Below are 16,002 nucleotides of genomic sequence, written 5' to 3' on the forward strand. Positions count from 1 at the left end.
GACAGGGTTTAGGACAATGAACGTTGACATAAAGAAAATGAACGACCAGAATCTGAATCTGTAGATATGTGGTAACATGTCTTGCTTCAAATTTACACTTGGACTTCTAATGAACAGAAATTGAACACGTGGTGTGGAGCCGTGTGCCCCGCCATCTTGGAAATGGGCATATTTATTTTAACCCACCATGCAATTTTTTAAGTTTCTCCATCGACGCATTCAAAGACCTATAACTTTTATAGTCTTACATCAACATAACTGTATAAGGACTTTTGTTTTGCGGGAAAACTTGTATTTTTTAAGAGCACCATTTGGGGGTACTTACTGATTAACTTTTTTTAGTGGGGTACTGGAAAAAAAGCTGAAATGTCGCCACTCTTTTTTGCGTCTTAATTTTACGCCATTTACCATGTGGTATAAACTTTATTCAGTGGGTCGGTACGATTGCGGCGATACCAAATTTGTATCTTTTTTTATGTTTTACTACTTTTACACAGTAAAAACACTTTTTTTTTCTAAATTATTTGTTTTTGTGTCGCCATGTTTTAAGAGCCATAACTTTTTCATATTTCCGCCGATGCAGCTGTAGGAGGGCTTTTTTTTTTTTTTTTTGCAGGACGACTTGTAGTTTTCTTTTGTACCATTTTGGAGTACGTGTGACTTTTTGATCACTTTTAATCAAATTTGTTTGCAGGTACGATGAACAGAGAATAGCAATTCTGGCATTGTTTTTTATTTTACTTTTTACGGCCTTCACCGCGTGGGTTAAATAATGTCATTGTTTTATAGTTGGGGTCGTTATAGACGCGGCGATACCAAATATGAGTAACGTTTTACTTTTAGGGGAAAAAGTGGGTTCTTAATTTTTTTTTACTTGGGACTATTATTTATTTATTTAAAACTTTATTTAACTTTTTTCACTTTTTTTTTTAGTCCCACTAGGGGACTTTACTGTGCGATCTTTTGATCACTTTTATAATACACTGCAATACAGAAGTATTGCAGTGTATTATTGCCTGTCAGTGTAAGGGTATGTTCACACACACTGTTTTCAGACGTAATTCGGGCGTTTTACGCCTCGAATTACGCCTGAAAAAACGGCTCCATTACGCCTACAAACATCTGCCCATTGCTTTCAATGGGTTTTACGATGTTCTGTTCGCGCGAGATGTAATTTTACGCGTCGCTGTGAAAAGACGGTGCGTAAAAAGACGCCCGCGAAAAAGAAGTGCATGTCACTTCTTGGGATGTTTTTGGAGCCGTTTTTCCTTGACTCCATTGAGAAACAGCTCCAATAACGTCCGTAAAATACGCCGCGAAAAACGCGAGTTGTTAAAAAACATCTGAAAATCAGGAGTTGTTTTCAGGCGAAAACAGCTCCGTAATTTCAGACGTTTTTTGCTACTGTGTGTGAACATACCCTAAAACTGACAGGCATGGCCTAACAGGCAATCACTAAAGGCAGACCTGTGGGGCCTTTGTTAGGCTCTCAGCCTGCCGTAGAAACCCTCGGCACCCCGCGCTGCCCGTGGGTTTGATAGAGGGAGTCCCCTCCCTCTAAAACCGCTCAGATGCAGTACTCGCTATTTAGCGCCGCATCTGAGGGGTTAAATATGATCGGAGACCACTGCTAGTCGTCTCTGATCGTTGCCCTGAAGCCCGAGGCTGTTATCAACAGCCCGGGCTTCACTAGATCCCTGCACGATGCGGGAAAAGTTCTTCTGAAGTCCGGCCGTGAAAAGGCGGCACTTCAGAAGAACTACCCTGAATGGCCACCGTAAAAAGGCTATACGTTGGTCGTTAAGTGGTTAAAGTAGCATACATAACAGTGTGATCAAATACTGGTGATGTTATTATCCATATGTAAAAATGGCAATAGTCTTTAAAGGGACATGCATCACTTTGTGATCAGTGGGGGCCCGATTGCCGAGACCCCACCGATCCTGAGATTAAAGGGGTCAGGGTGCTGCTTTTCCGGTTATTCCCTACCTAGCGGCGCTCCTGTCTACCAGCTGCACGGGTATATGCAGCGGTACACCAGCGCTATGGCCACTTGAATCTCAGGATCGGTGGCGGTCACGGCAGTCGGATTATGACATCACTTTGTTTGATGGGAATATCCCTTTAAAGGTGTTGACTAATTTAGAAAACCCATTTTTAAATATCTTATTAGGGAATTCTGTTTAGGACCTTCATATTATAGCTAAAGCTATACACAGCCCATTTATTTCAATAAGATATGTGCAATGCTTAAAATCCCCTGTGGTGACGCTGCAGGGTAATTAACCATTTCTGCTGGCTTTCCCCATAGTTTAGAGCTGATCACAGCGGGTCCTAATTCTGGGGGACAGTTAGTTTTCTATACATCAGATAACTGTAAAGTGTCTGGTGTAAAGACCACACTTGCCAGAATGCAAATCACCAGAGCAAGCTAGGGGATTTCAGCTCTGAAGCCTGCAGAATAGTGAGTGCAGCTCTGGAGTATAATACAGGCTGTAACTCAGGATCGGTACAGGATAAGTAATGTAAAGTATGTGCACAGTGACTCCACCAGCAGAATAGTGAGTGCAGCTCTGGAGCATAATACAGGCTGTAACTCAGGATCAGTACAGGATTAGTAATATAATGTATGTACACAGTGACTCCACCAGCAGAATAGTGAGTGCAGCTCTGGAGTAAAATACAGGATGTAACTCAGGATCAGTACAGGATAAGTAATGTAATGTATGTCCACAGTGACTCCACCAGCAGAATAGCGAGTGCAGCTCTGGAGTATAATACAGGATGTAACTCAGGATCAGTACAGGATAAGTAATGTAATGTATGTACACAGTGACTCCACCAGCAGAATAGCGAGTTCAGCTCTGGAGTATAATACAGGATGTAACTCAGGATCAGTACAGGATAAGTAATGTAATGTATGTCCACAGTGACTCCACCAGCAGAATAGTGAGTGCAGCTCTGGAGTATAATACAGGACATAACTCAGGATCAGTACAGGATAAGTAATGTAATGTATGTACACAGTGACTCCACCAGCAGAATAGTGAGTGCCGCTCCGGAGTATAATACAGGATGTAACTCAGGATCAGTACAGGATAAGTAATGTAATGTATGTACACAGTGACTCCACCAGCAGAATAGCGAGTGCAGCTCTGGAGTATAATACAGGATGTAACTCAGGATCAGTACAGGATAAGTAATGTCATGTATGTACACAGTGACTCCACCAGCAGAATAGTGAGTGCCGCTCCGGAGTATAATACAGGATGTAACTCAGGATCAGTACAGGATAAGTAATGTAATGTATGTACACAGTGACTCCACCAGCAGAATAGCGAGTGCAGCTCTGGAGTATAATACAGGATGTAACTCAGGATCAGTACAGGATAAGTAATGTCATGTATGTACACAGTGACTCCACCAGCAGAATAGTGAGTGCAGCTCTGAAGTATAATACAGGATATAACTCAGGATCAGTACAGGATAAGTAATGTAATGTATGTCCACAGTGACTCCACCAGCAGAATAGCGAGTGCAGCTCTGGAGTATAATACAGGATGTAACTCAGGATCAGTACAGGATAAGTAATGTAATGTATATACACAGTGACTCCACCAGCAGAATAGTGAGTGCAGCTCTGGAGTATAATAAATAATTTTTTATGTGTATTAATTCTAAAATTCTGTTTAAATTTGGATGTTGATGCTTTTTATTTATATAGTATTTAAAAATACAGGTTTTTTTTTTCTGTAGGACAGACTCCTAGCTTTGGCTTTCTTATCAACAACTTCACCAAATCTGTCTTATCTGAAGAACAAGGGAGAGTCCCCTGTCCCCAGTCCTGCTTGTTCAGGAAGCCGCTGCAACTAGGCAGAGAACCAATGTAGAGCTGGCCGCACGCCTATTCGAGTTATGGAAACAGCCGAACACCTATCAGGCAGGATAAACCATAAATGTCTGGAATGGGAATGCCTCTTTAATGGTCCTTTCCCTAATTCTTCTTAAGGTCAGCAGGGGGCGACCTCATCCAGCTTAAAAACTTTTATAAGGGATTCCTTCCACATTGTGTCCATTATTATTCAGTAGCGCAAAATCAGTCTTGGGGTAGGCGAAAAACGGATGTGAAACGAGATGTTACAACAGGATGGCTATTGGTGGTATCCTGTTGCCATAGACTTTTATTGTACAGAAAAACAGATCTGCCAGGATCCAGTTATTTCACAGGATGAAAATAAGACAGTCTCCTTTTGTCTGTCCTGTTGAAAAAACGGATCCTGACTAAAGCGGAGACAAGCGGACACTTTTAATCATGACAGACGCCCCGTTAAAAATCTACGGATCCGTTACCAGATCAGTTTTAAGAGGGTAGAAAACACAAACTGACGTCATGGCTCACACCTGCGTCATAGAAGCAGAACAGCAAAAAAACGGAGCCATTGGATCTGCCGCATAGAAACCAGAAGCCAAAAGAGTCCGATAGAAACCATTGATTTTAATGGGTACCGTTGTTCTGCCTGCAAAACTCTGTGTAAACTTACAGTAAGGAAAAATTCATCTCCTGGGGGGTCCAAGCACTGAGACCCCCACCGATCACTAAAATGAAGCAGCGGCAGCGCTCGGGTGAGCGCTGAGCAGCTTGGTTTCTGATCGGCTTTTCTCGTAACGCCAATGTAAGGGTGTTTGGGCTCAATAGAAAGTCTATGAGCCCGTACACCAATTTCTCGGCTTTCCGAGAAAAGCCGATCAGAAACAAAGCGGCTCAGCGCTCACCCGAGCGCTGCCGCCGCTTCGTTTTAACAATCAGTGCTCGGATCCCCACCAATCAAAACTTCTGACATTTCACTATGACCTGTAAGAAGTTTTCTAAAAGTTTAGTTACCCTTTAAGAATATTAGTCGTCGACTTGGGAGTTCTCCGAGCATTATAGATGCACTCTACCTGCGTACTCGTACACGACTGTGGTTTCTACGGTCTGTCCATTAGCCATGATTGCGGACGGCCCGTGGATAACACTCCTCGGGCCGCCCGTGAAGTAGTCACGGACCGTGCACTCCTCTGCGGTAGCGTGCATGAGGCCTTATAATTAATAGTAGGGGGGGGGGGGGATTATCCCTTTTATATAATCTTTATCTATTAACAAATATAATAGAATTTTCTCAGCCTTTTGTACCAGGCTCCATTCCCGCACACCCTGGAGACAGAACCCTCGGTGTGTTATTTAGCTGGATTACAGGCAGGTGGCCCCGGCTTTGGGTCACTGGGCCTATTGACAGCCTGAAAGCTGGTGGCTTATCACCGTCTGACAGATCAGCTTAGGACCGCAGACTGTTACATACAAGACAGGTAGTCACGAATGTGAGGAACGGACCCATCGCTCTGGCATGGAGGAAGAGTATGATGTCATTGTGCTGGGAACGGGGCTGAAGGTAGGAGAACCGCGTCCCTATGGGATCTATAAGATCCTTGTTACAAGCAGCTGGATCCTGGGATTGTTCAGTTCTACAAGTTTCCTCCAAGGTCGTGTTAACACATTAGGGATGTGGCAGGGCTGACTAATGATTTTTCTTTTTTAAGGAAATCCTAGAACGGATCCCAAAAAGAGGTATAAGCGTTTCTTACCATGTGAAAGCCCCCTCCTCTCTCCAAAAAAACAAAAACGTTGTTACTGTGCCGCAACCGTGCTGTGTGACCCCCAAAAATAAGAAAGATAGTAAATGAGTTCAAGTGTATGCAATAATGTTAATCCTTGTCCATAATCAATAAACAAGCGAATACATATGTGTGTATATATGTTACATTTTTAGTTTCAAATTTTTTTGTTCATTTAATGAAATCTATAAAAATATATATATTTCTATTGTAACTTGTGAATTTAATACATTACCTAACTTATACTACATGTGCCGCCATATGGGGCTCCGCATGGCACCGCACTATATAGGTATTCTCCCCTAGGAACATTGCTTTTGGGGGACATTACCCCCAATGTTGTCCCACTTTTTTCGTTCCCTTAAAGGGGTTTCACACCTTCTGACAACTAATGACCTATCCAGTGGATAGGTCATCAGTACATGATCTGTGGGGGTCCGACACCTGGACCCCGCACAGATCAGCTGGTCCGGTGCCTCCGTGCACCGGACATACAAGCCGGAGGCAGATGGCTCTGGTCATGGAATAGCGGCCGAGCTGCAGTACTGCTCAAGTGAATAGGAGCGGACCTGCAGGTCTGCAGCATGGTCGCTATGCTATGTACGCAGCCCACTGCTTCCGGCTCCGGTCATAGCATTATGTGCCACAACATCCGGTGCCCGCAGGCCCCCTCAGCAGCTTAAGGGTATGTTCACACACAAACTCAAAAACGTCTGAAAATACGGAGCTGTTTTCAGGCGAAAACAGCTCCTGATTTTCAGACGTTTTTTTAACAACTCGTGTTTTTCGCTGCGTTTTTTACGGCCGTTTTTGGAGCTGTTTTTCAATGGAGTCAATAAAAAACGCCTCCAAAAACGTCCCAAGAAGTGACATGCACTTCTTTTGACGAGCCGTCATTTTACGTGCCGTATTTTGACAGCGACGCGTAGAACATCGTAATTCCGATTGAAAGCAATGGGCAGATGTTTGTAGACGTATTAGGGGCGCTTTTTCAGGCGTAATACGAGGCGTAAAACGCCTGAATTACGTCTGAAACCGCTGGGTGTGAACATACCCTAACAGTGTGGGGTCCGGGTATCGGACCTGATGACCTGTCCGGTGGATACGTCATCAGTTGTCAGAAGGTAGAAAACTCCTTTAAGTTTCTCTATTTTTGGAGACGGGATAATTACCCCATAGGAAAGACAAGCTTGGAGCTGAATTGGGCTTCTTGGCCGCTGCAGAACCTCTTCAGGGAACTATGATTTGTAATACTTAATGCTGTTCAGTACTGCCCTCATCCCCTATGGCATGACCCGTACATTTCCTTTGTGTTGGTTTCAGGTCTTCATGAATATGGCGCTCGGACTGAACTCTGTTTTTCCTTCTATGCAATTATGTGAAAATTGACCTGACTGCATTGGAAAATATCCCCCAGTATTCTTCCTCTTGGTCCACACAGGCCTTTCCTGCACAGCTGAGGATTTGCTACACTTGTACCCAGTCTTGACAATCCTCTGTGAGCTAAAGCCCTAATATATAAAATTCTTATACATTGTTACATTGTGGCAAACTGTCACAACAAGTGAGAGATTTATGCTGATGATGTATCTAGACTGGATACGATTGTATCAAACCCTCTGCTGTGAGAAGTTTTAGATTGGATAATGGGGTTTTCCGAGTTACTTAAAAAAAATTGTAGGAGGGCTGCAAAAAAAGTGCCATTGCTCAAATCACGGATTTCCATCTTTCCAGAGCAGCCGCTTCCGTTCCTCCCCGCTGCTGTTTATTGACATAGCTGCAGTGATGACGGGCCCGTATACCCACGTGATCGCTGCAGCCAAGCACTGGCCTCGGCGATCCTATGCCGTATACCATCTGAGGCCAGTGATTGGCTGCAGCGATCATGTGGGTATACAAGCACATCATCGCTGCATCTATGTCAATACACAGCGGAGGGGAGAAACGGAAGCAGCGTCGCTGGAACTACGGGAATCTGTGAGTTGAGCAATGGCTCTTTTTTTTTCATCCCTCCTACCGTGGCCAATTTTTTAATTAACTCGAAAAACCCCTTTAAGGTTCAGCCTCTTGATGTAAACAAGAATATTATCTTCATTCACAGAGCGCAAGCAGAGATCTTGAAAATGGTGAGGAATTGAAAAAAATATATCAGAAAGTTGCAGAACTTATTTTTAAGGGGTTGTCTCATCGAGTCAACCCCTTTCATAATGGCTTATTAGGGCATGTGGACATCATAGGGTGAGTCCCTTCGGCTCTGGTGGACTTGGTGCGACCGTTTAGAAATGGGAGTGGCCAGATGGGACAAGCCCTTTAAGCTCTATTTACGTGAAACTGAAAAACCCCTTTAAAAAGCACTTCTCCTAAAGTAAAAACCATACATGTAAATATCTTTGTGTCATCCTATCCTGTAAAGTTATATATATTTAAACATTTTTGAGTAATATTTGAAAATTGCAGAACTTTTTATTATACAAATATTAAAAGAACACTCCTGGCAAAACTGATACACTGTGTTATTTCTAGTGCAGGGCCTGAAGGGGGCGGAGCATGACACAGGGATTCTCTCTTTGCTACTGTTTGAATTCCTGTCATGCTCCGCCCACTTAGGCCCTGCACTAGGAATAACAGTGTATTAGCTTTTCACAGAAGTGTTCCTTTAAGCTTATATTACATAGAACCCCTTTAAAGAGGATGTCTTACAGAAACTCCAGAAATCAGACTGTGGGGTTTCAACATATGCAACCCCCATCATCTAGGGGCCCTTAGTCCCTGTTCTTGGCTGACGAGCATGCGCTGCCCCTCTCCATAGACTTTTATGGGGGTATTGGAAATAGCTGAAATCGCTCATTCCGCTGTTTCCTGCAGTCCCATTCCAATCTATGGAGAGGGACAGCGCAGATCAGCGAGGCTGTCACGGTTAATCTGCTTGGGGGATTTCAGACACCGTCACCAATCACGGGCTTATATATCAATCTAATATGTCAGGGAAGAGGGATTAGCCTTATTTGCTTCATAACAGCGCAGAGTGGGAGCTGCGTATGAAACGCTACACCACGAAAACTATAACGGAAGATGTAACGTTAAAGCCCTATTAATTATATTAGGGGAATATATAATAAAAATTTCCCTAATATAATGTCATAAATATTGTTCCATCTTCAGTAGGAGCGATCGATTAATAACCGTTCAGAGCTGTAGAGGTTCCGTAGGCAGCGCCGTTTCTAGCAATTTTAAAGGGGACAACACTTTTTTTTTAATTAAAGGGTCCACTAACGAAATGCTGATCGCGGGGATCCCACTTCTGTCCTCCCGCTTCTGTCCTCCCCCCTCCATTGATCAGTTCATTGTAGGAGAGACCCAGTGGCAGTATTATGCAGCACCCATAAAATTAATTGGCTGCCCATGGATTTTCCAAGTCCTCCAGAGTAAGAGCAAGTCTTTGTAACAGCCCTTCCTGCCTAATAGAGGGGTCCCTTACTAAGGAACCCCGCCACATTAACTCAATATGCCCTAATTTGAAAAAGGGGTGACAAAAAAGGACATCCCCGTTAGCCGAGGGCTCCATGCCGACTTTTGGTCTTGTGACTCCTGTGGCGTTACCGCCATATTACACGTCTTAAATGTTTCCCTATAGAGGAAAAGATGCGGGCGACCCACAACGATCACAAGCATTCCGACCATTTCATGTGACTTTTTTCCCATAGTGTCTGTGAATAATATTCACATTTTTCATATAAATATTGTCATAACTTTACTATCTGAATAACATGTTGAATAATATAGTAGGGCATCGCCACCTAATGGTAAAGTTGTGCAGTAGAACATTGCCACCTAGTGGCCAGAATAATACAGTATCTCTTGGTTTTCCATCTCATTTTCAGGAATGTGTGTTATCTGGGATAATGTCTGTGAATGGGAAAAAAGTTTTGCACATAGATCGGAACAACTACTATGGAGGAGAAAGTGCATCAATCACACCCCTGGAAGAGGTAACTTATTTCTAATTCATAGATTTATAGTCACACACCCTGTTAACTGACTACGGGCAGTATTATAGTAGTTATATTCTTGTACATAGGGGGCAGTATTATAGTAGTTATATTCTTGTATATAGGGGGCAGTATTATAGTAGTTATATTCTTGTACATAGGGGGCAGTATTATACTAGTTATATTCTTGTACATAGGGGGCAGTATTATAGTAGTTATATTCATGTATATAGGGGGCAGTATTATAGTAGTTATCTTCTTGTATATAGGGGGCAGTATTAGGGCATGACCACACGTAGCGAAATTGCTCTGGAATTCCGCTGCGGACAGTTCGCAGCGGAAATCCGCAGCGTACACGTTTCTCCATTGCCTTCCACAGCTTTTTAGTTGTGTTCGTTTACACGTTGCGGACAATTCCGCTGCGTAGCATAGGCTGCGGCGCGGAATTTGGTTTCCGCAGCATACAATGGTTGTTGCGGACGTGTAGCGGACTTGTTGCGGACTCATTGCGGAATTTCTCCCTTGACTTCAATGGAGATTCATAATTCCGCAATGAAGTCCGCAGATGTTATGTACATGTTATGTGTGCTGCGGAGCGCATTGGTTTTACTAACATGACATTTCTTCATTCTGTCTGGACCCATGTATTTCTAGGTCTACAGCCAGACTGAGGAAGTTAATGGGGCTCCCGTAATTACAGGTGACTACGTGTGTGCACCCGTAAATACGGGAGCGTTACTAGGCGACGTAAGTAAATAGTCACTGTCCAGGGTGCTGAAAGAGTTAAGCGATCGTCCGTAACTGTTTCAGCACCCTGGACAGTGACTTCCGATCACAATATACATCAACCTGTAAAAAAAATAGAAGTTCCTACTTACCCAGAACTACCTGCTTCTTGCTCCAGTCCGTCCTCCCGGGATGACGTTTCAGTCCAAATGACGGCTGCAGCCAATCACAGGCTGCAGCGGTCACATGGACTGCCGCGTCATCCAGGGAGGTAGGGCTGGATGGCAAAAGAGGGACGCGTCACCAAGGCAACGGCCGGGTAAGTATGAATTTCTGTTACTTTTACTAGGGAAAGGGCTGTCCCTTCTCTCTATCCTGCACTGATAGAGAGAAGGGAAGCCCTCCTCCCCTCAATACGCAACGGCTAGTCCGCATCAATTTAACGCCCATTTTAGGCAGAGCCGCAACAGAATCTGCAACGCAGATTCTGTACGGCATTGATGCGGACAGTGGCGGAAGAAATCCGCCACGTCTGGGCATGCCCTTATATTAGTTATATTCTTGTATATAGGGGCAGTATTATAGTAGTTATATTCTTGTATATAGGAGAGGATAGACGTGTGCTTGTGAGCTCCCTGTTAGGACTATGCATGGCTTCTGACCCAGGTGGAGGGGAGGGGTCCTGGGCTGATGATCCTGGGAAAGCCCAGAGTCTGGAGTTTGTCCTGCAGCATGGAGATAGTGGAGGTGAAGATCTGGAAATGGTGGCTGGTGAGTCAACTGAATCTCACGATGTTGGTGAATTGTGCACAAAAATGACAAAGAAAAATATCTTTAAAATGGAAATGCAAGTTCGCAAATTGAGAACTGAAATTAACCAAGAGACTGATCCAAAGGCAAAGCTGATGAAATGTGAGTGTCTGGATGTTTGCACACGTGAGCTGGTGATATTGAAGGAGAGATTGCAGAAAGAATCATGCACAGTACCCAAAATAAAGAACTGGGCAATTGAGAACAAAAGGGAGACCAGAGCCAAACTGTGAAGAGAAAAAATATCATTGCAAAAAAAGACACTGACTATAAGACTGTGTATAATATTGTGGCGCAGGGAAACCCTGGAAGATATGAGTGTGCAGTGGCTGGAGGATCACATCTCTCATCATGTGTGGGGTCTGTGCAATCAGCCAACACAAATGCTGCTAAAGCTGCAGAGAAATGTGTGCCAGCTGACGAGGGGTTAACTGCAGTAGACTCTATGTGCAGTACTGATGAAGTGAATGCGAGTGGCACTCCTGGGAGTGAGCAAGAAAGTGCCGCATATACTGACATTGTGAGTGAGACCTCGCTTAGCGCGGTGATTGACAGTCTGATATCGGATGAACCAGCGGCACAGGCTGAGGTGGACATTGCAGACCCTGTTCTGGAGGTTCAGCCGTCCGCAGTGTCAGTGAATGGAGTGCAGGTTACACAGCGATCAGGAGCAGACACAGGAGGATCTGCAGTACAATCAGCTGAGGAGAGGTCCAGTCCTGACCCACCTGCTGACAGACCTCAGTACAGGAGACTGTTCTCCAGCGTCACAAGACCGACTAACCCCACACCTCAGAGGAGGAACGCTGTCAGAATCAGGTACTCAGGACCAGAGGAAAACCTCCCCTCCAGACTCCACATTGGGAAAGTTTTATTGAAGGAGTTTATGAAGTTTAAAGCTTCTGAGGTGTTCGCTCTGATCCACGTTCCCTCCAGCAGGAATTATGACATCAGTTTCAAGCTGCAATATAGTCTAGATTTATTCTGGAGTATTTATAACGATACAAAGGAGCACGCGATGTGGGAGCATCTACATGTCATCCAGCTGACTAAACCCCAGGTAGTCACTGCCACCGTCCTGTTCCAGTCTGAGGTGGTGGCCCTGGCAGATTTGCAGCACTGGTTGAGCAGATATTGTGAGGTACTAAATACACGAGAAGAAGGAGTCGGAACTATTCAAGTATAAAGCACAAAATATCAAAAAATACAAATTTTATTGAGACATACAAAAATACATAATTAAAAACAGACTACAAACCCAATAACTGTATATCTCCAAAATAGGAGACAGTATGGAGCCACAAAAAACTACTTAAATTAGTACAATTTGTGTATGTCACATTTAGTCACATTTAATCGGGAAGGTATCCCATAAGAAGTTACCAAAAAGGATATAATATAATTACAAAGCAAATCCCTAGAACCATATAATAGCAGAACACTTGTGTCCAAACATAATTACAGCAAATTCCCAGTATACTATGTCTCTATGGACAATAATCGGGAGTACAGAGGTAGTGATTTGATTATAGTGGCAAGTAATTTAGACACACTCAGTGTCAGTATCGTAACTAATTCAGAACAGGGACCAACAGTAAAGATGACCTATTTCAGATAAATGTCAAAAGTATACAGATAATCTGGTAACAACGTGACAAAAAATATTAGTCCTTAGTAAAACAAGACCAGCAAGTACTAACCCATGTGGCTCCTCAGATTGTAACAGCTCCCAAGTGTGGAGAGAAACCCCGACGCGCGTTTCGCGTAGATTGCTTTTTCAAGGGGTGTTGTGAGGTGAAGACACTGCCAACAAAGATCTATGATGAGGAGGAGATCTGGAATGGAGGATATTCTGTCAAGATCCAGCTGGTTCAGGAGAATGGAGAATGGAGTGACCAGACATCTGCCGCACATCTGCCGCACTCCTTCTACCTGGGCTCGGAGAGAGGCGTATGTTACTACCCTGGTCAACCGCGACTGTGCCATAGATGTGGGGGCAGACACCTGGCATTCAACTGTTCCCTTATTAAGTGCTCACTATATGGTCAGTTTGGGCATGTGAAACATGATTGTACAGGACCTGTCATCTGTAACCTGTGCTTAGGACCTGGACATACATTCCGGGATTGTCCACATGCAGAACATAATAAAGAGGAGACCTTTAAAGGAGCCATGGAGGAAGAGCAGGAGGATGTCTCCATATGTGTAGATACGACTCCAGAACCTGGAATCCCCAACGATGATGTGAGCCAAAGTACCAGAGATCGTGCTCCAGAGACGAATGTCCCATCTGTGGATGCTGCACAAGTGTCACCAGCCACTGAAAATAGAGGTCATGCTAAAAGCAAAATATCCAGTCACTCTGTCACCAAACATCTGCCCGACACCAGTAAGGAACCAGCTGATCCAGCCGCAGCGACCAGTAAAAAACCAGCTGGGCCAGCCGCAGCGAACAGTAAAAAACCAGCTGGGCCAGCCGCAGCGACCAGTAAAAAACCAGCTGATCCAGCCGCAGCAACCAGTAAGGAACCAGCTGATCCAGCCGCAGCGACCAGTAAAAAACCAGCTGGGCCAGCCGCAGCAACCAGTATCGATGAGGAGGGATTTCAGACGGTTAAAAGGAGAAGTAAAACAGATGATTCTTCTAGGAAAAAAATCACTGCTGCAAAGAAATCACCAGAGTCTCCAGTGCTGGCGATAACTGGGGGACGTTACTGTGCGCTGGGGGAAGATGACAAGGAAGAAGAAGCAGAGATGGAGCAAGTCTCCTCACACAACCCAGATGACGAACCTCAGGATGAAGACGCTGACCCCCCAATGTCCACCAAAAGATGGGGTGTTACAGGACATAGCAGTGGAAGAAGGAAAAAAAGTAGGAAAGACATGTAACCAGGATGAGGCTGAAAACCACCTCCTATTAACGTGAACAGTGTGAAGAATAGGAGCAGGCGGCGGGAGATATTCCAGCGTCTGTCTGACGACAAAACCAATGTCATCTTTATACAAGAGACTTATCTACAGAGTAATGTCCCTGCTGTGTCCCTGCAGTCACCACATCTAGAGGGACAGTGAAGCTCTTTGCTGCTGTATGGAGACTTCTAGCCCGAACTCCGTTTATATCATAGAGGTTCACTATATGTCATAAATGTGGTGACCGTGTACCATCTGTGGTGTGCGCGATGCTGCCCGGTCACCAATAAAGAAGAACTCTCCTGTAATACTGTCTAGAATAATATCATGAAAAATAGTTGAAACAATCTATACTGGAGCAATATTCATATATTATGGTTTGTTTAAGGAGTGTGATGTTATTAAGAGACAAATGTATATTTTCTTTATCTGTTATGAGTGTATTGCAAAGGTATTGTAATAATTTGTTGCAAGTTTTCAAATAAAAAAGATAATTATAGTAGTTATATTCTTGTATATAGGGGGCAGTATTATAGTAGTTATATTCTTGTATATAGGAGCAGTATTATAGTAGTTATATTCTTGTATATAGGAGCAGTATTATAGTAGTTATATTCTTGTACATATGGCACAGTAATATAGTAGTTATATTCTTGTATATAGAGGGCAGTATTATAGTAGTTATATTCTTGTATATAGGGGTAGTATTATAGTAGTTATATTCTTGTATATAGAGGTAGTATTATAGTAGTTATATTCTTGTACATAGGAGCAGTATTATAGTAGTTATATTCTTGTATATAGGGGCAGTATTATAGTAGTTATATTCTTGTATATAGGGGCAGTATTATAGTAGTTATATTCTTGTATATAGGGGGCAGTATTATAGTAATTATAGTCTTGTATATAGGAGTCAGTATTATAGTAGTTATATTCTTGTATATAGGAGCAGTATTATAGTAGTTATATTTTTGTATATAGGGGGCAGTATTGTAGTAGTTATATTCTTGTATATAGAGGACAGTATTATAGTAGTTATATTCTTGTATATAGGGGGCAGTATTATAGTAGTTATATTCTTGTATATAGGAGCAGTATTATAGTAGTTATATTCTTGTACATAGGGGGCAGTATTATTTTAGTTATATTCTTGTACATAGGGGCAGTATTATAGTAGTTATATTCTTGTATATAGGGGCAGTATTATAGTAGTTATATTCTTATATATAGGGCAGTATTATAGTAGTTATATTCTTTTACATAGGGGCAGTATTGTAGTAGTTATATTCTTGTATATAGAGGACAGTCTTATAGTAGTTATATTCTTGTACATAGGGGCAGTATTATAGTAGTTATATTCTTGTATATAGAGGACAGTATTATAGTAGTTATATTCTTGTACATAGGGGCAGTATTATAGTAGTTATATTCTTGTATATAGAGGACAGTATTATAGTAGTTATATTCTTGTATATAGGGGGCAGTATTATAGTAGTTATATTCTTGTATATAGGTGGCAGTATTATAGTAGTTATATTCTTGTATATAGAGGGCAGTATTATAGTAGTTATATTCTTGTATATAGGAGTCAGTATTATAGTAGTTATATTCTTGTATATAGGAGCAGTGTTATAGTAGTTATATTCTTGTATATAGGGGTCAGTATTATAGTAGTTATATTATTGTACATAGGGGCAGTATTGTAGTATTTATATTCTTGTACTTAGGGGCAGTATTATAGTAGTTATATTCTTATATATAGGGCAGTATTATAGTAGTTATATTCTTGTACATAGGGGCAGTATTACAGTAGTTATATTCTTGTATATAGAGGACAGTATTATAGTAGTTATATTCTTGTACATAGGGGGCAGTATTATAGTAGTTATATTCTTGTACATAGGGACAGTATTAT

At 42.6% G+C, this 16,002-nt stretch overlaps 1 protein-coding gene across 4 annotated transcripts in view; it reads left to right on the forward strand.

Moving 5' to 3' along the window:
• Positions 1–16,002, forward strand: part of LOC142656828 (rab GDP dissociation inhibitor beta-like) — a 69,995-nt gene that overhangs the window by 37,767 nt on the left and 16,226 nt on the right. For 2 of the 4 annotated variants that reach the window (XM_075831761.1, XM_075831762.1), the window contains one exon: positions 9,534–9,641. In XM_075831761.1, coding sequence (XP_075687876.1) covers positions 9,555–9,641 — 87 coding nt within the window. In that variant the 5' untranslated portion in view covers positions 9,534–9,554. Of the gene's footprint in view, positions 1–3,774; positions 4,010–7,572; positions 7,779–9,533; positions 9,642–16,002 lie in introns of those variants that run through there. The other 2 variants (XM_075831758.1, XM_075831760.1) reach the window with 2 other exon arrangements.

Source organism: Rhinoderma darwinii, chromosome 7 (assembly GCF_050947455.1).
Source record: "Rhinoderma darwinii isolate aRhiDar2 chromosome 7, aRhiDar2.hap1, whole genome shotgun sequence".
NCBI lineage: Eukaryota > Metazoa > Chordata > Amphibia > Anura > Rhinodermatidae > Rhinoderma > Rhinoderma darwinii.